Source organism: Epithele typhae (genome assembly GCF_022376455.1).
Source record: "Epithele typhae strain CBS 203.58 chromosome Unknown BXZ73scaffold_2, whole genome shotgun sequence".
NCBI classification, from domain to species: domain Eukaryota; kingdom Fungi; phylum Basidiomycota; class Agaricomycetes; order Polyporales; family Epitheliaceae; genus Epithele; species Epithele typhae.
The window spans coordinates 390,283-408,303 of record NW_025954193.1 but is presented as its reverse complement, the minus strand read 5'-3'; the positions used below and the strand labels follow the sequence as shown (position 1 = coordinate 408,303).

The window sequence follows — 18,021 nt, the reverse complement described above, 5'->3', positions numbered from 1 at the left end:
CTTCGAGCGATCGCGTGTTCATTACACAGGCCATCGCCCTGCAGGCCGGGGGGAGACACGGAAGTAGCGCGAAACGACCTTCCAGTCGCACCATCGGTGTCATAAACTATGAGTGGATGGCGGAAGATCGCCACAATACATAGGGCGTTACGTTTCTTTATCATGTATCCAGATCAAGTTTCGTGAGAACGACATGAAGCCCGCTCAGAGAAAGCAGCAATGATGCCATCGTGCGCAAGGACCCAAGTTAGAATCCTGCGAGAGTCTGTTGGCGAGCTTGCGTTCGTCCAACAGCAAGGTGTGGCGACCACTCACCTCGTCCTATAAGAATACTTCACACAGCACAATACATAAATCCAATATGCCTTCCTTCGCCCGGGAAAGACACGCTCAGAGCGCCACCCACAAGTTGTAGGTAGGCTCTTCTGCAGATACTGTATAATTTGACCGGGAACGTGATTGGCACTCACGAGTACTGCGCGACGCGTCTGCCGATATCCTTGGTGTTGACCCCAGTCGCCGCGCGCCCAAGCTGACCTTGTCCATGAGCTCCTAGACAATGATACCGACGCACATCTTGATGTCATCGCCACGCTCCCGTAGTCCGTCTGCTGCTGCGCGAGCAGCGCGTCCGTCGCGGGGAGCGTCATCCTAATGTCGAGCTTCGTGATAGCGAACCTCGTGTGGTGAAATGCTCCATGACCGTCTCCAGACTGCTCTCTCCCCAAAATGAAGTGGCACTGGGAGCCAATCTCGTCGAGATGGACGCCGTCTGCGGGAAGCCGCGTCGCGAGGTTGAAGCACGCTCACACTGAGACAGCTCCGTGGCGTCCTGTCCGCGTAGTCAACCTTTTGGGCTTGCAGAAAAGTGGTCCGTACGCACCCACTTCGTGTTGCTCACAGGTGGGATCTGCCAGAGCTTAGGCATATTGCCGAGGATGGCGGCATACGGCCAGCTCTTGATGGGGGGTAGGAGGAACGAACGCACATGAGAATGTCAAAACTAGTACTGATAACGATGGACAGGCGAGGACGAACCGAGAGTCATGGCTAAGTCTTACAGTATCATCATGCTCAAGAGTTTCCCATCGCTTGGTCGCCCGCGCTGGCTCCGCAGAATACAATTAGTGTGGTCAACCGAAGGTGTATGACGGTCGAAACGTACTTGATTCATCGCCCAAGCTCTTGTGCACGCAGGAGCCGGCACTCTCGTCCGTGTGCCGCACGTATAGTACGAGCTGCGAAGACCTCCAACGTAGCAAACAACCTCCAGAGTTCGCATCTACCAGCCTTGCCTGTCCGAGGTCGACATTGAAGTTGTATTTTGGGTGCGCAGACCGCGGGTATTGTCCTCGACTGCCCGCGCTAAGACTCCAAGCTTGCGGTCTTGCATGAGTATCGGACTGGGCGGGTGTGCACCATGCGAGAGAGAACATAGAAGAGCACAGGCATACAGTCAATGGGGCGCGGCTGGAGTGAGGGATGGGAGGAAAGTGGTGGCGTCTCCTCGGAGTATGTGCCCACTCTCGATTGATCGAGATCAGCTGACCGGTGTGGATTCGACTCCGTCTGGCTTTGGCCACCTTCTTCTTCAACTCTTTGAGTCCCGGCCTTGCACTAGAGCTGACAGTCAGCAACACAACGTCGAGAAAGAGAACAGCGCCCAAATGCTATAAGGGACATTGGCCAGTAAGTCTAGTTAGGCTACGGGGAGTACCGCGGCGAGCGCTGACGGCCTCCTCCTATGTAGCACACGGCCGCATCCGCCTCCGTCAGAGTCTACTGGAGCAGGAGCCATGGATGGGCTTTCCCATCGAACAGGCGAGTCACAGCAACGTGATTGGGTTGTTTATCATGAGATGGGCGGGCCGAAACATTCATACTACTGTTACAACAGCTGACACTCGATGTAGGCTGAGCTGTTCGAGCAGTAGACCGACACGATGCATACCACCATCGGCAGGCTGATACCCCTAAAACGCAACCAAATCAAGGTGGGCATTTGGGAACCCATTTTCCTTGACGCGAGGGAGCAGCCAGAAGAACGGCGTCGCGTACGTGACATCCGATACCTTCCCGTCCCCGCTCCCTGTACCTCCGGTGATGAGGCCGCCAATGCGTCCGAGTGCGTCGGCCACGGCAGCACCCGAGTCGCCAGGTGCGGCAAAAGGTCCTCGATCCGCATCATGCGGGAGGATCGCCCACTCCATCGACGTCCGGTGGGTGCCGTTGTCGAAATACTCCCGGACGTAGGAGAAGACACCGTTCGCGCGGCCGGTGGTTACCCCTGTTGCGCTACCGCGCTTGAGGACCGAGAGACAAGGGAGATCATGAAGGTCGAGCAAGTCTGGCTCGCGCATGATTTCCTCCGGGAGTATACCCTCAAGGGGAAAGAGCCGATTGAGGGATGGATACGTGAAATCGAGACCGTCTTTGGTGCAACCTTCCATCCTTCTCATGAAATCAACGGGCTTAATGTTCATCCCTATACAGAATGGTAAATATCGGCGATCTTGCAAAGTAGCAAGGAGCGTTACCGAGGTCGATCACATTTCCGTGGAATGCACCCTTTTCCATCCTGGCCTTATCAACCGCGGCAATGGCGTAGTCTTCGGTGAAGCTCTGCGTGCCTGTACCAGTAGTGATGGGTGGAGAGCAGATGATATGGCCGAAGGCACGGCGTCGAGGTGACCTCCACTCCTTTCGGACTTCTGTGTAAAGTGGCACGTGTGCCTCGATGGCCTCGTTCTTCCCCGCCACGAGTGATGTCTCGCGTTCCAGATCTTCCTGGGAGCACACAGTGGTATCACCCTGCTGGAGGCTCTGCTGCCATTCGTTGATCCTTCCTTGATACATCTCCGCCTCACAGGCGAGCCGGCCGATCTTCTTTTTGATCGATACGAGGAGGTCGGCATGAGCTTTATCGCCAAGGAGAACTACTTTACGACGATCTACACCCGGATCCAGATGACGGGAGTCGTAGGCGACGTTGAGTCCTGTGTCCGGCGGGAAAAGGACATGACGGGCTGTGAGGAGTAGGATGGAGTCGCTGTCGCCGCCTTCAGCAAGATACAGTCCCACGGAACCTTGGCCATGGCTGGCGTCTTCAGCGGCGATGGAGTTCCCGATAAGCGGAGTGAGCTGCGCATGAAAATCGTCGGTGCTCCCTCCGTCAGTGGCGGGTTTGTGGAGGGTCGGGAGGACAAAACGGGTATACGTGGAGTACCGGAACTCGACCTCGACATCCTTGAGGTCGAATTGTTTGAGAAGGTGCAGACAGGCGTCCGCACAAACGCATGCATCATCCTTGGAGAGGGTGTTGGGGAGGACACCGATCCATAGAATGACAGGGCCCACGGACCGGCGGCGTTCAGCTTCCGTGAAACGAACGACGTCGACAGACGACCAAAGAACCTTCTTGGAATCCAAGGTCTGACATATTTTGCCACCCAGGTCCTTCCAGACGACGTTCATCCTGTGTCCGAAAACGGGGCGAAGTCTCCTGGAGTCTCGACCCCAGTCCAAGGAGGATCGTACCCAGGGCGATGTCCCCGAGCGATAGAGAAGCGTGGGGCGGGAACAAAGGCCTGAGTAGTAAGTATCTGCCTCTAATGCGCCCATGGGAGGAAAGTCGGGATCTGGGTCCCACATTGGTCCTCGGAGTGATTCCCTGGCCAAAGTCACACAGGCAGAGATGAACGGCGAAGAGAGCACTGGTAATATGATCAGCTAGCATAGAAAATCTTGAAACAAAGGGGCACGAACTGGTAGACATGAAGTTTGCGGTGAAGATGCCACGGAGGGATGATCGATGAGCAGCAGAACGAGCCAACTTTTTAGATATCGCCCCGGATGAGTCACGTGGACGCTAAGGTGACGCTGGAGGAATTTGATATTCCCAACGAGAGAATCTGGTTTCTGATCTCCATACTGGCTCCAAGGAACAAGTACAACCTTGAGACGAATTTGGTGCTGGCATGAAGGCACATACTCGGAAGTCTTTGTTCACAATATCCAATATGGAAGGTGCAAGAGCACAACTGACTCAATTACAAGGTGAGCAGCACAAACACAACATCAGAAGTGAGACCTAGCCCCATGCGACCAAGCTTCCTACTCAGGGGCGAGCGGATTGAACGGACAGATGAAGATCGTCGAATGAGCGGTCTCTGTTTCAATTGTGCCTTGCGGCAGCGCTGCCACAGCGAGCTACTTATCACATGCGTCACGACTGGTGTGCTTCTGCTCGTGATCATCGCGAGCTTGTACTACGAGTTCTAGCCTGGCACATCGTCCTGCGTCTGCGCGTCGTAGATGGTCGCGTGCGCAGAGGCCAGCGAGAGGGATGCCGTCTGTGGCGCGCCAGGGTGACGAGGACGAGCGCGCCATCGCGGCAGGTTGGGTGGCGGTGGGCGTCCAACGATGGGATGATTCCAGCTGGATGGCGTCTTGTGCAACCCTCTCGTGTTACGTGTACAGGCTACTTGCGAACCAACCCGAGACCAGCGCCCACGTCCTCTGCGAGGCGCCTGCCCCCAGCACAGACCCACCAATGTGGCTCGTATCCGTGGTGATCCCTAAGTTGTGAGTATACTAGGTGCACCCCAAATCAGTCGTTTCTGCTATCATTGTCTCTTCCATATTCCAGACGCCACTCCTTACCGGATGTCACGGCTCAAATGGGTGTGTAGTACTTTATGCGTTGGTGTTCAAATCCGATCGGACCCTTGTTAGAACATGGGCTGGCTTCTCCGCATGTTGCCACAGTGACCTCCAATGATGTGACACCGTTCTGGGCGAATACGGTCGGCATTGAGTCGAGCTTCGGACCGTTTTCAAGTTCTATCGCGTTCATCCCTAAGAGTCGTTGTCTTGTACTCTATCCGTCTTCTCGCGGAGATGATGCGTTGGTTCTAACTACGCCCACGAGTATATAACGAGGGAGTCTTCAATGTTTTACTCCACTTCCCCATCTCTCAAGCTATCGTTCTCAGCTCATCAGACTCAGACATCAAGTCAGTCGCCCCGCTTTCCATCTCATTGGATCAATGAGGCTGACGTTTCATTTCATTTCAGTCGACGTTTTCACATCGTTGTGAAATGTTCTCAAAGTCTAACACTATTGTTAGTGTCTACGAAGACATGTCGTCGGACGAGGCTGTGGGAGATGCCCCGAGCACGCCAACCACTTCGACCGTCGATGAGTCCTCTCTGGATTCCATTTCTGTCGGTGTTTCCTCCCTTGGGTTTGACAGTGGTGGCTCCGGCTCTTCCGAGTCTAGCGGCCGCGTATCCGAGTCCCAATCTCCTACCACCAATTTCCTTACCAAGGACCGAGTCTGCTTGACTCCTGGCTCTACCGCGGAAGAGTCTCTGTACTACAGCGGTCTGCGGTCTCACCCTAGGTTGGTGTATCGTTCTGGAGAAACCCCACGGTTGATTCCCTCTGCTTTTCAACGGAACGATTCGCACCCATGGATGGAAGTTGTGCCGGTATTCGACTATAAGCTCAATCACATCTTGGAGGAGCTCTCGGGAGAAATATGCAGGACCATCGACAAAGCATCCATCTGCTGGTCTTCTATTGACGTTGTCCGTTTCAAAGCCCGGGACCAGCCGAAGCCCGGTCCCGTGGTATTGTGGATTGGGATACATCCCGGTGACTTCGAAACACCCAAGCCCCCTCCGACCCAGGAAGCGGCTCGTGCCTTAGGTGGCTCCCTCATCGAAATTCTCCAGAATAAAGGCATCAAAGACGTGGAGATTGAAATGCGGCTCGCAAAATGCGAAATTTGTGTGGGCACTGGCGTCGGACCTTTCCTAACCCATTCCGACATTGCCGAGTCCGAGTCCTCTGCGTCCCATTTCCTTCATCTCCTTACTCCTACACTGGGTCTTCCTATTGCTGCTGAGAAGACACCTACGGCAGAGGGCACTGGAGGGCTTTATCTAAAGGAAGGGCCAGGCAAAGACGGGAGGACCTTCTTGCTCACGGCTCGCCACGTTTGCTTCAACCCGAAAGCACCGCCTTCAGAACAGATCATTGCGAATCACGAAACCTACAACCTGAATCCCAAAGTCCAACATAATCCTTCCAAGCACAGAATCGTTCTCCTCGGAGAGTCCTCATATCGTGCTACTGTCGACACTATCAAGAATAAGATCAAGGACGACGACAAGAAGATCAAGAAGGCAGCATCGACTATCGGACAAATAGAGGTAAAATTGAAGGAGGGGACAGTTCTTGAAGACACGGCGAAAAAAAACAAAGCGAAACAGAGGGAGGATATGAAGACTGCACAATATTCTTGGGATGCTCATACAAAGGTCTTCGAAGAATTCCTCAAGCGGGAAAATATGAACGAGCGAATCCTCGGTCACGTAATTTACTCTCCTCCATGGGCTTTTGATGTCGATCCTCCGAACCCCGGGTCTATTGGGCATTCTGAAGACTGGGCTATCATCGAAGTTGACATGAAAAAGATGCCAGAAGGAGTTTCAATCGAGGATTTGAACTTCATTGACCTTCGTACGATTTTTTTCTCTTTTAAGAGATGGCACTCGGAACTCATTATGCTGTTTCAGGCAAAAGGGGCCAGACAGAAGAATTCGAGCCTCCGACCGAATCGGATGTTAGCTACGGTATGAGCTCTGGGTACCAAAACGCCAGCTCGTTCCGCTTCCCCAAAGGCGGCTTGTTTCGTATTCGAGGGATAGTGAACAAGGCAACGCTGATGGATCCCCAAACGTTCGTCGACCTCGAAGCGTTGGCCAATCCCGATTCGCTCGAGAGAAATGAGTGGATGCGTTTCCCCGTCCTCAAGAGTGGCAGATCCAGTGGCGTAACTATCGGTCGTGGCAACGGCATCAATTCGATTGTTCGTGAATACGACACTCTCGGGAGACCTGTGAAGACCTCTTTGGAGTGGTGTGTCCTTTCCGTGATCGACAAGCAACCGTTCTCTGAACAGGGCGATTCGGGCTCTATCATTGTTGACCACCGCGGCCAAGTTGCTGGTATGCTCGTGGGAGGCTCTGACGACCGCACTCATAACCGGATGGCTGAAATTGATATCACGTATGCGACACCGTTCTACTGGCTCATGGCAAGGATTCAAAACAAGTTCCCCGACGTTTATATTCCTTGATTCAGTACGACATCAGAGCAGACCTAGACAGGCCTTCCTCGAAGGAGTAGTTGTAGCTTCACATTACTATGTACAGATTTCGGAGTACTTAGTCGTTTGGCTCAGAAGACATTGTGATGACAGTACGAAGGACGATGAGCGTATACAATACGTCTGTGAACGACAGACCACAACATTTGTAACTTGTTCAAGCCAACGCCGCAGCGATGCCGTTGTACGCGGGCTTGATGTTGAAGTTCTGTGAGAGTCACCGAGTCAGTGACGTTCGCGAGATGGCGGGAATGTGGCAAACGCTCACCTCATCCCATGGGCACGCCGCGCCCTGTCCCGAGAACGTGCCTGGCACCCACGAATACTGCACCACAAAAGCACAACGTCAGCTCGACTCGCCCATCCCGCACCTTTGCCCGGCCGGAGGGCCACGCACCTTGTCCGTCCAGTCCCAAACGGTAATCCCGACACACCCCTCGACGTTCATGCACGCCTTCACGACGTTCTCGTAGTCCGTCTCCTGCTGCGCGAGCAGCGCGTCCGTCGCGGGCAGCGTCATCCGGATGTCGAGCTCCGTGATCGCGACCTCGAGCCCGAGCGCGGTGAACTGCTGCATGACCGTCTGCAGGCTCGTGGGCACCTGACCGACGATGAAGTGGCACTGGAGCCCGATCCCGTCGAGCGGCGCGCCTGCGGCGAGCAGGCTCTTGGCGAGCGCGAGCATCGCGTTGGACTTGGCGCCGGTCGACTCGATGTTGTAGTCGTTGATGTACAGCTTCGCGTTCGGGTCCGCCGCGCGCGCCGCCTCGAGCGCGATCTGGACGTAGGAGGTGCCGAGGGTGTTGTAGAACACGTCGGTGCGCCAGGTGCCGTCGTCGTTGAAGGGCTCGTTGACGACGTCCCAGGAGTCTGCCGGGGGAGTCAGTCACCGCGTCTGCAGACGCAAGGAGCCTACGGAGGCCACTCACAGCTGCAGAAAGGGTTTGGTCGGCGGGAGCTCTGGCGTGGGAGGCAAGGCAAACACTCACATGTGTCCCTTGTAGTGTCCCACGACGGTTCCGCAGTGGGTGGTGATCACGTCCGTCAGGTCTGCCGCGGTGAACGTGCCGCCGCTGACCCAGCTCGGCAGTTGGTTGTACCACACGCAGTTGTGGCCGCGGAGCAGCTGCCCGTTGCCTTCCGCGAGGCTCGCGACGACGTCGCCGTTCGTGAACGTGAACGTGCCCCGGCTCGGCTCGGTCGCGTCCTGTCGGTGCTCATCAACTCATGCTCAATGGAGAAAGGTGATGAAGAAAGACGATGAAACGGGAACGTCGGCACGCACCCACTTCATGCTGTTCCCAGGAGTGATCTGCCCGAACTCGCTCGTCTCGCTCAGGATGGCAACGTACGCCGTGTCGGTCAGCTCTGGGTTGTCAGTCGCGCTCCCGAAGTACTTCTTCCCCGCCGCCTGGGCGAGCTTGTTCAAGCCGGTCGCGGTCGACGCGGGCGCAGTCGACGTCGGGGTCGAGCCACCAGTGGTTGTTGTCGGGGGCGTGGACGACGCCTGGGCAGAAGCGAGATGAGCATTGTCAGCTACGCACAGACAGAAGACGACAGGCGGAGGCACTCACGGATCCGGGGAGACACTGCGAGTAGTAGGGGTTGAGGACGGTGCAGACCGTACCGGAGACGCAGGTCGTCGCACCGCTCCAGCCGATCCCACCGCACTGGCCCCACTCCGCCGCCTGGCCGAGCACGACGGGGAGGAGCACAGCAAGGGTGGCGAACGTGGTGGAGAGCTTTGTCATCGTCGAGGTCTTCGCGGTGTTGGAATGTCGAGGTCGCCGGACGTCGAAGGGGTCCTCTCTGCGAAGAGTGAGAATTTATACTGACGCGGAGCCGAAGCCTGCCAGGTGTGACGACACGGATCATCATCGCAAATATACGCCCCTCGTAGAACGCGAGTTACGCGTCGAGGAGGGTGGGACATGCGGACGCGTCCCATGCCCTCACCTGGCGACCGTTGCCTGTTCGCGAGGTCCGCGAGCCGCGCTGGTAAACAGCCAGGTGATTGATCGCGCGCAGCTCAAGCGACCCAAAGAACATCGCGAACGGGCATATGTCGGCGGGCCCGGCAGAACTGGAGCGCCGGGACTTGCTCGGTGCGGGCGAGGCAAACTTGGAGGACTCGAAGCGTGTTGCGCCCGGTCATCTGCACGGCGTAAAATAAGCGCAGAGGTGACGTAGAAGTAGAGCGCATACAGGAATAGCGACGAGCGCGCATGGCGTGGTAGGCAGCACTCGACATGGGGAAAAGGGATCCGGGCAGAGGAGACTGAGGAGGAGCAAGCTCACGTACGCACATCACATTGACAAGATCATGGAAGGACACCGCTGCTCCGAATAATGCCTGTCCAGCTCTTCATGATATACCGCCCATACTGCCCTATGTCGTCCGCCGCCGAGTCGACCTTTTGAGTCATGCTGAGAGCATCGTCCAGGAACTTGTACGCGGTGTTGGGTGAAGTGAGCTGATGCAACTCTGTGGGCTGAAATATGAGAGAGAGCAGTGGAGCAAAGTGTAGATAGACGCACCTGCTGCGCCGTATGCCACAGCGACAGTCGCGCGTCGTCGGAACCATGCAGGCTATTCACGCCGCTTAGTGAACGTTCCAGCGAGGAAGAGTGGAGACTTACGCCGACAGAAGTGTCCCGCACGAGATAACACGCATCGTCTGCCACTTGAGACACGTGCTTAAGCCCAGGGATGGGGTCCAGAGGAGGGAGGCCATATGTCGGAGAAGCCAGAAGGGCGAACGCCTGAGGCGGGAGCAAACCCTCAAAATACAGCTCCTCCAGAACGCAGACACACAACCACTGACCTCCGGAAGAAGCGGCAGAACCTCCTCATTGACCCGCAACCTCTTCTCCAACACAGCTCGCATCGACGGTGGGGGTGCGCCCGGGGTCGCGTCCGCCAGCAGGCTCTTCCTCGTCTCCACACGCGCATGCTCGAGCCAGCCTCCAATCAATGTTCGTCGCGCGTCGTCCCCTTCCCCAAAGAGAGCGGTGATTGCGGCTTCGGTGAGGGGCTTCTCGTGCGGGGTTGGTAGACGTAGAGCGGACTGCGCGAGGGCTTCGCGCGTGAAGCCATACGACTTTACGAGGGGAACGGCGAGCTGAAGAAGCTGTGTTCTGAGGCATTGAGCTCGATTTAGACAACCCGGGCACATATTAGATACAGACTCACCGCAAAGCCATCGTCAGACAAGTCAACTGAGGTCCAAGGATTGGGTGAGGATGAGGGAAGACGGGCCGCAGCGGTCAGAGCGCGTTTACGCGCGCATCACGTGCGATCCGAGATCTGAATTTTGCTTTGCTTTGCCGTCTGGAAAGCGCGACCTCTCTCCGACTCTTGCGGACCCCCTTCTCATGACCAGCCTCATATCTTCGGTCGCTTGGTACGCTGTCTCATATCTCTGCTTCTCTTTGACTTACTCGAACCGATCATTCAGGGTGCGCCGAGGAGTCACAGTACGACACCCTACAAAGTATGTCCTCGATGATCAAGAGCTAGAACGCGTGAGCGCGCTCGCACGGATAGAGCTCGAAGATGCGCGCGCAGAGCTGGAGAAGGCGCACGCGGCAGCGCAGTCCATGGGGAAAGGCGCGGAGGGGGTTGAAGCGGACGATCTGGATGAAGACGACGAGAACGCCTGGGTCGAGTGAGTCGCGCATAGTCCTTCTCTTGCCGCGCGAGGGTTTTGAGTGTACGAGTTTGAAGTGAAGATGAGGATGCGATGGTCCAAGACGTCCCTATGGACGAAGACGGCGCCTCAAAACCTAAGGGATCGAGTTCCAAAGGCGACGATCTCGCGCAGTATAATCTCGACGATTACGACGAAGATGAAGCTATGCCAGGTGCGTTGAATATATCCGTGCATGCGGTCTTGACGAGCCAGGCTGATAGCGGGGTTCTTTAGGAATGGGTCCCTTCAGTAACATTAAAGGCCTCACCTTCTATCGAAATAACGACGAAGACCCATACATCACACTAAAAGAAGACGATGAAGAACAAGAGCGGGAAGAGCTCGAGATCCTCCCCACAGACAACCTCCTCGTGGTCGCCAAAACCGAAGACGAGATCTCTCAGCTCGAGATCTACGTCTACGACGAGAACGAAGAGAACCTGTACGCCCACCACGACCTCATGCTCCCCTCCTTCCCCCTGTGCCTCGAATGGCTCGACTTCGCCGCCGCCTCCTCCTCCACTCGCTCCTCCTCCTCCGCAGACCCTTTCCAACAGTTTGGCAACTTCATCGCCGTCGGCACGCTCGAGCCCGAGATCGAGATCTGGTCGCTCGACACCGTCGAGGCCATGTACCCCGACTGCGTCCTCGGCCGCCCCGACAAGACCGCCGCGCACGTCCCAACGCCGCTGGGGACGGGCAAGAAGAAGCGCAAGAAGACCAAAGCGCGGCCCGCGAGCGCCGCGCACCACGTCGACGCCGTTCTCAGCCTCTCCTGGAACCGCACGCACCGGAACCTGCTCGCGAGCGCGAGCGCGGACCGCACCGTCAAGCTCTGGGACCTCAACCGCAGCCCGACCGGCGAGGGCGAGGGCGCGGGCGCGCTGCGGAGCTTCGACGTCCACAAGGACAAGGTGCAGGCCGTGCAGTGGAACCCGGCGGAGCCGACCGTGCTCCTCACCGGCAGCTACGACCGCACCGTGCGCACGTTCGACTCGCGCGCGCCGGAGGCGGGGGTCGGCGCCGTCGTCGGCGCGGACGTCGAGGCGCTCCGCTGGGACCCTTGGGAGCCGCACGGGTTCTACGTGAGTCGCGGTCTCTCCCTCTGCTCGCGTGTGTCTCGGGTGTGCTGACCGCGCCGGACGGTAGGTTTCGCTCGAGAACGGCCTCGTGCTCAACTTCGACGCCCGCGCGCTCCCCTCCGACCTCGACGCCCCGTCGCCCGCGCGGTTCACCGTCTCGGCGCACGACGGTGCGGTGTCCGCGCTCGACGTGAACCCGCACGTCCGCGGCGTGCTCGCGACGGGCGGCACGGACAAGGTCGTCAAGGTCTGGAACATCGCCGACGACCCGGACACGGGGAAGCGCGGCGTCAGCCTCGTCACCTCGCGCGATCTCGGCGTGGTAAGTTCTCCTTGCTTCTGTCTCCGTGCTGGTCTGGACTCCAGCCCTTCTTCTTTTCGCAGGGCAAGGTGTTCTCGACTTCGTGGTCTCCCGACGAGCCTCTCACTCTTGCCGCGGCGGGCTCGAAAGCTCGGGTGCAAGTGTGGGATGTTGGCGCAAACGCGGGCGCGCGCAAGGTGCTTGGTGCCAAGCTCGCAGAAGCGGGCCGCAACGTCAAGGAGAAGCAAAATGGCGGCGTGATCGGCGTCGCCAGCGATGACGAGGATAGCAGTGGGGACGAGGACGACGAGTGATCTGAGCACATGCTCACCCCTTGTACTTTTTTGCCCGACGTTAATCTCAGACTGAGATAGTCGCACACATGTTTTGGACGTCAGTGAGACGCACGACGGACTGGCGTGCTACACCGATGCACTAGGCTACAATTTGATTGAGGATACGCGCAAGCATACAGCACAACGCAGGGTGATACATGACTCTACATGAACTCGTCGTCGCCGAAGTCGTCCAGTACCTCGTTGTACAAGGTGGTGTCCATCCTGCAAAGAACATTAGTGCGGGCGGGCCTTGCGTTGGGAAATGAAGGCACATACTTGCCTGACGGCTTCGCAGCCGCGAGGGCAGGTTTGGTGGTGGCCTTGGGCTTCTTCTTGCCGCTTGCTTTGTCGCGCTGCTCCTTCTGCTTCTCGTTTGCAAGCGTAGTGAGGCCGCTCGCAACCTTGCGGACTTCTATGTCCCGGAGCGGCTCTGCGAGCGCGCGGGTATGGTGCTCAAGGAAAGTGGCGTACAACGGCTTAGACTGATGCCGTTTGATCACGTATTCGATGACCATGTCCGAGAACTGGATGAAATCCTCCTTCGTCCGTGGTTGTGCGGAGATGAGCGAGTCGAGCTCCTTGGACGATGTGCCTGCGTTCGCAGGATGTCAACGGAATACTCTCATCGCCTCCTCCCAGCAGCAGCAGCAGCAGCAGCATTCCCCTTCCGCCCTCTGCCCATTCCTGCAACAATCCCATACATCCGACTCGAGATTTTGCGACTCACCTCCGAGCGCCGTCGCACCAAACAGGTCCGCGGCGTTATTCAAGTCCGCAGCGAGCTCGCGCTCCTTGTCACGTCGCGCCTTCTCGCGCGGGTCGAGCACCGCGTCCTCGTCGTATTCGGCGGCGTCGGCGGCCTGCTGCGCCTTGAGCGCCTCCTTCTCCGCGAGCTTCTGCTTGAGCGTGCCCTTCTTCTTGGGCGGGGCGGCGGTGACCGCCGGGCGGGGCTTCTCGTCCTCTTCCTCGTCCGAGGACGCCTCCCAGTCGCTCTGTGCGGGATCGCGCGTATCGCGGGCGGGCGCGGCGGGCGGCGGGTGAGCGACGGCGGGCGAGCACGCGCGGGGGCGGGACACGTACGACCGGACCGTCGTCCTCTTCGTCCTCCCCGTCCCACTTGCTCTTCACCGGCTTCTTCGGGATCGGGGCGGAGGAGGCGGCCTTGGGCGCATCGTCGTCGGACGCTTCTGCACTCCTTGCACTGGTGAGGGGTCGGCTCGGCGTGGGATCAAGGAGGGGTGCGTACCCCAGTCAGACATGGCGGCGGCGGCGGCGGCGGTAGGGGGGGGAGTGGGTATTGGCGGGAGCGGTGGTGATGTCGAGAGAGAACGGTGCAGATTGCTCGAGCTCCCGACACCGTCGCCTAGATTTGCGCGCAGCGGCAATCTCCGAAAGCACTAGTAGGCGCTTCAGGCGTGGTCGTGACTGTCAACTGAGCCAACTGCACCTGCTTCCACTTCCTAGACCCTACGTATGTTCACACTGGCAGTCTCCACGACTGAAGGCACAAGTGTTTGGATTATCCGTGGATCCAGCTATGGCGTACAACCGGCGTCGAATATCCGATGCGGCGTTCGTCCTGGACGACTCAGTGCTTGGACTGAGGACTCCCCCACGGAGCTTCACGGTGACTGCCGTCCTAAGAAATCTTCTTCATGAGACACTCGGGAGATCTCTGTTGGTGAGTATGTATATGTCACGACTTTTCACCTCATGTGCCTCATGCACTTCCAGTGTACCAGTCTTCTTCATAGCCAACTATGCTCCCCGGTATGGCGCAAGACAGCCACCAAATATATGGCAATCTCAAGCTTGTGGAGCAATGCACTTAGGGGGTCGCGCGAGTGCCGGCGGCGGGTTCCCCTGGCTCAGAAGGTACACGAGGGTGGTCCGAGAGCACGTCAAGCAGCTGGTGAGGAGACGAGAGATCCGTGTCCGGCAGAGTGCGGGGGTCGGCTCAACTGGAGTTTGAAGACTCAGCACCTCGGATCGGGTTGAGCCTTCGCGCGCATATGCCGGTCTTCTCGCGCGTGCGCATGGCGTTTTCCCCGCATGCGCCGGTCTCTTCGGAAATTATACGCCTGGCGAGTCGGAGTGGTTGCACGGGCGGGATTCAAAATCGTCGCAGGTGGGCAGAGGGCGCCTGTCGAGGGCGCCGCTGTCGTTGATTTGTACAGTTGATCTGGCCCGAGTGGCTTTGGTCGGAGCGTCCCCGCTCGCGCTTCCAGCAGCTTGATAACCACTTCGCTTCCTTTCATCGCCGATTTTCCGGTAGTACCGATCTCGGTAATGGTTCGTCAGCATCCTGTTTGTCTACAATAGGGCTCTCGAATCAGAACAGCGAGCATCTGAGAGCTCTCGAGATGACCTCCATATTCCTCACCGGCGCAACTGGTACGTCCTCCCTGGAGCTACCCAGAATTTTTCTAACCAACATTTCTATTAGGCTACATCGGCGGAGCCGTGTTAGCCCGTCTTCTCACACATCCTAGGGCCGCAAGCTTCGATATCACTGCTCTGGTACGCAGCGAGGCAAAGGGAGCGCTTTTGCAGAAAAAGTTCGGGGTGAAGACACTTGTCGGCGCTCTGGACAATGTCGATGAGATCACCGCTGCTTCCGAGGCATCGAACGTTGTCATTCACACTGTAAGCTCTAGACTCCGTTACACGTCTTCTAATGGTGACTGAAAGTCTGCGCTAGGCGAATTGTGACCACCTGCCGTCCGCGCAGGCAATTCTGGCGGGCATGAAAGCTCGCTACACCAAGACCGGCGAAGTCCCCGTGCTTATACACACTGTGCGTCTTGACGCATTGACACACGCACAAGCCTGTAGCTGACTGTCATCAAACGGTGCTCAGTCCGGCACTGGGATGCTCGTCGACGACGCCAGGGGCGCCTTCCTCTCAGAAACCATCTACGATGACATGGACCTCGAGTCAGTCAAGTCTATCTCGCCCTCCGCCTTCCACCGCAACGTCGACGTCCCAATCGTCGAGGCCGACGTCGCCGGATACGTCCGCGCGTACATCGTCTCCCCGAGCGCCATCTACGGGGTCGCCAAGCACGCGCTCGTCGACGCCGGGATCGCGAACCGGTTCAGCCTCACCATTCCGATCCAGGCTCGGATCGCCATCAAGCGCGGGCACCCGGTCGTCGTCGGCGAGGGAAAGGGCGCGTGGCCCGTGGTGCACATCGACGACAGTGAGCGTGTCTCTGTTTCCCCGTTGGTGAGCGCGACTGACGGTCCGGGCTCTCCCCTCCGCAGCCGCCGAGTTCTACATCCAGCTCTTCGACGCCGTCCTCGGCGGCGGCCGCGAAACCGTCGGCCACGGCGCAGAGGGCCTGTACTTCCTCGAGAACGGCGAGCTGACGTGGGGCGCCATGGCGCACTCGATTGGACAGGCGATGGCGGCGAGCGGCTTCGTCTCTGGGCCCGCGCTCGCGCCCAAGCCGCTCACCACTCCGGAGCAGCTGGTCGAGTTGTTTGGAAACGAGATTGTGGGCTGGATATTCGGCTCGAACGCGCGGTGCAAGGCGAACCGGGCACGCGCTCAGGTGGGGTGGAAGCCGAAGTACGGGGTGGAGGGCTTCGATGCGAGCACCGTGGAAGACATCCAGGGCTTGCTCCAGGAGGAGAAGAAATAGTGAGGGGGTTCAATACAAATGACAAGAACACTATATCTTTTCCAACGGTACTTGTCAGCAGCGACGACATTGAGCGCTCTTAATGGTCCGACGTCAGTCACGAGCGTCCTTTCGCAGCCGAGTGTCGCTCTGAATATAAAACGCCTCTCACGCCAGCGACGCTCAGTTCCTACGCCCCAACGATGACGTCCACCAAGATAGCAGAGGAAACGCCGTTCGAAATCGCCGTCCCGGACGCGGACATCGAGCTCCTGAAGAAGAAACTCGAGCTCGCGCGCTTCCCGGACGAACTCGAGGGCGCAGACTGGTCGTACGGTGCCCCGCTCGCAGACATCAAGCGTCTCGTCAGCCACTGGAAGGATGGCTTTGACTGGCGCAAGCACGAGGCGAAGATCAACGAGCTCCCCATGTTCACGCGCGACATCGACGTCGACGCATTCGGCACGCTCAACATCCACTACGTTCACCAGCAGAGCGACGTCAAGAACGCGATCCCCCTCCTCTTCGTCCACGGCTGTGAGTGTCGCGCGCGCAAGAGATGACCCACGGCGTTGACGTCAGCGTTCCCGCCTTCAGGGCCGGGCCACTTCCTCGAGGTCGAGAAGATGCTCCCTATGCTGACGGCGGCGTCGCCCGACCACCCGAGCTTCCACGTCGTCGCGCCCAGTCTCCCTGGGTACGGGTTCTCGGAGGGTGCGCATAAGCCAGGATTCAAGGCGCCACAATATGCGGAGGCATGCCATCCAGCATCCATGCGCATGCATTGAAGTTGATTGCTGCCCCCTATAGCTCTTCAACAAACTCATGGTCGCGCTGGGATATAATGAGTACGGTCAGTGTCACGCCTTCTACAGGCGGAGCCCGCGCCCGATGCTGACAGTCTCCCAACGCATTCAGTTTACCAAGGTGGTGACTGGGGAGGCATCCTCGGGAAGGCAATCGTCCCCACCCTCGGACCCAAGCACATCAAAGCCTGGCACACGAACATGCCAATGTACGGGGCGATCCCTTCCATCGTCATCCCATCCTTTTCGCTGACGATCCTACTGTCGGACAGTATGAACCCTCCCACACTGTTGCGCAACCCTCTCCTGTTCCTTCAGATGCTCCTCACGCCGTTCAACAAGACGATACGCGAAGGGTTCGAGTACACACAGCGATTCGTGAACCTCGGCTCTGGGTACTCGAAGATGCACATGACGAAGCCGCAGACGATCGGCTACAGCCTCGCGGACTCGCCCGTCGGGCTGCTCGCGTGGATCTACGAAAAGCTCGTCGCGTGGACGGACGAGTACCCCTGGACGGATGACGAGGGTGCGCTGTGCTCGCGCCTGCAGTCTGCAATGGATCCGAAGCTGACCGTGTGCCCCCTTCCAGTCCTCCGATGGATCTCCATCTACTACTTTTCCCGTGCCGGGCCTGCGGCCTCCGTGCGGATCTACTATGAGATGTCGGAGGGAGGCACCGCTACCCTCGGCCTCGGACACCTCTCACCAGCGACGGTCCCCACCGGGGTGTCGTACTTCCCCGGGGAGCTCATCCGCCTCCCAAAATCGTTAGTGATCAGTTCCTGCGTCGCCTTCTCCGGCGGTTTTGCTCACTGGTTCGCAGCTGGGCAGCGTTGATGGGGAAGACGGTGTACGTGGGCGAGCACGACAAGGGTGGGCACTTTGCCGCGTTCGAGGTCCCCGAGGTCCTCGCCGGAGACATGTTCAAGATGTACGGAAAAGGTGGAGGTGCATTCGGGGTCGTTCCCGGGAAGAGTGGGTATGATTGAGAGGGT

At 58.2% G+C, this 18,021-nt stretch overlaps 9 protein-coding genes across 9 annotated transcripts; 4 read left to right on the top strand and 5 right to left on the bottom strand.

Annotated features, from left to right (window-relative positions):
- Positions 1-466: 466 nt before the first annotated feature.
- Positions 467-928, bottom strand: BXZ73DRAFT_96044 (uncharacterized protein; the record flags this gene model as incomplete). Its single annotated transcript, XM_048026967.1, has 4 exons — positions 467-532; positions 594-772; positions 811-832; positions 884-928. 4 exons carry the CDS (start codon positions 926-928, stop codon positions 467-469), a joined length of 312 nt encoding a protein of 103 aa, XP_047883049.1.
- Positions 929-1,973: 1,045 nt separating this feature from the next.
- BXZ73DRAFT_38417 (uncharacterized protein) lies at positions 1,974-3,621 on the bottom strand (the record flags this gene model as incomplete). Its single annotated transcript, XM_048018185.1, has 2 exons — positions 1,974-2,485; positions 2,538-3,621. The coding sequence occupies 2 exons, from the start codon at positions 3,619-3,621 to the stop codon at positions 1,974-1,976; spliced, it is 1,596 nt and encodes a 531-aa protein (XP_047883048.1).
- A 1,521-nt stretch (positions 3,622-5,142) lies between these two features.
- Positions 5,143-7,148, top strand: BXZ73DRAFT_38768 (uncharacterized protein; the record flags this gene model as incomplete). The annotated part of the gene is made up of 2 exons (XM_048018251.1): positions 5,143-6,578; positions 6,650-7,148. 2 exons carry the CDS (start codon positions 5,143-5,145, stop codon positions 7,146-7,148), a joined length of 1,935 nt encoding a protein of 644 aa, XP_047883047.1.
- A 187-nt stretch (positions 7,149-7,335) lies between these two features.
- Positions 7,336-8,929, bottom strand: BXZ73DRAFT_73273 (endo-1,4-beta-xylanase C precursor; the record flags this gene model as incomplete). Its single annotated transcript, XM_048021866.1, has 7 exons — positions 7,336-7,386; positions 7,447-7,503; positions 7,576-8,048; positions 8,108-8,109; positions 8,168-8,385; positions 8,464-8,685; positions 8,753-8,929. The coding sequence occupies 7 exons, from the start codon at positions 8,927-8,929 to the stop codon at positions 7,336-7,338; spliced, it is 1,200 nt and encodes a 399-aa protein (XP_047883046.1).
- Positions 8,930-9,499: 570 nt separating this feature from the next.
- BXZ73DRAFT_38778 (uncharacterized protein) lies at positions 9,500-10,354 on the bottom strand (the record flags this gene model as incomplete). The annotated part of the gene is made up of 4 exons (XM_048018255.1): positions 9,500-9,663; positions 9,717-9,768; positions 9,819-9,941; positions 10,004-10,354. The coding sequence occupies 4 exons, from the start codon at positions 10,352-10,354 to the stop codon at positions 9,500-9,502; spliced, it is 690 nt and encodes a 229-aa protein (XP_047883045.1).
- Positions 10,355-10,553: 199 nt separating this feature from the next.
- Positions 10,554-12,567, top strand: BXZ73DRAFT_38521 (transducin family protein/WD-40 repeat family protein; the record flags this gene model as incomplete). The annotated part of the gene is made up of 6 exons (XM_048018212.1): positions 10,554-10,582; positions 10,637-10,846; positions 10,906-11,042; positions 11,105-11,955; positions 12,020-12,274; positions 12,337-12,567. The coding sequence occupies 6 exons, from the start codon at positions 10,554-10,556 to the stop codon at positions 12,565-12,567; spliced, it is 1,713 nt and encodes a 570-aa protein (XP_047883044.1).
- Positions 12,568-12,752: 185 nt separating this feature from the next.
- Positions 12,753-13,850, bottom strand: BXZ73DRAFT_96039 (translation initiation factor eIF3 subunit; the record flags this gene model as incomplete). The annotated part of the gene is made up of 5 exons (XM_048026966.1): positions 12,753-12,813; positions 12,868-13,183; positions 13,319-13,583; positions 13,672-13,778; positions 13,838-13,850. The coding sequence occupies 5 exons, from the start codon at positions 13,848-13,850 to the stop codon at positions 12,753-12,755; spliced, it is 762 nt and encodes a 253-aa protein (XP_047883043.1).
- A 1,104-nt stretch (positions 13,851-14,954) lies between these two features.
- Positions 14,955-16,238, top strand: BXZ73DRAFT_38041 (NAD-P-binding protein; the record flags this gene model as incomplete). Its single annotated transcript, XM_048018112.1, has 5 exons — positions 14,955-14,985; positions 15,038-15,237; positions 15,293-15,388; positions 15,452-15,794; positions 15,859-16,238. 5 exons carry the CDS (start codon positions 14,955-14,957, stop codon positions 16,236-16,238), a joined length of 1,050 nt encoding a protein of 349 aa, XP_047883042.1.
- A 182-nt stretch (positions 16,239-16,420) lies between these two features.
- BXZ73DRAFT_86624 (alpha/beta-hydrolase) lies at positions 16,421-18,015 on the top strand (the record flags this gene model as incomplete). Its single annotated transcript, XM_048024270.1, has 7 exons — positions 16,421-16,754; positions 16,815-16,972; positions 17,028-17,070; positions 17,136-17,232; positions 17,296-17,552; positions 17,616-17,793; positions 17,850-18,015. The coding sequence occupies 7 exons, from the start codon at positions 16,421-16,423 to the stop codon at positions 18,013-18,015; spliced, it is 1,233 nt and encodes a 410-aa protein (XP_047883041.1).
- Positions 18,016-18,021: the final 6 nt, after the last annotated feature.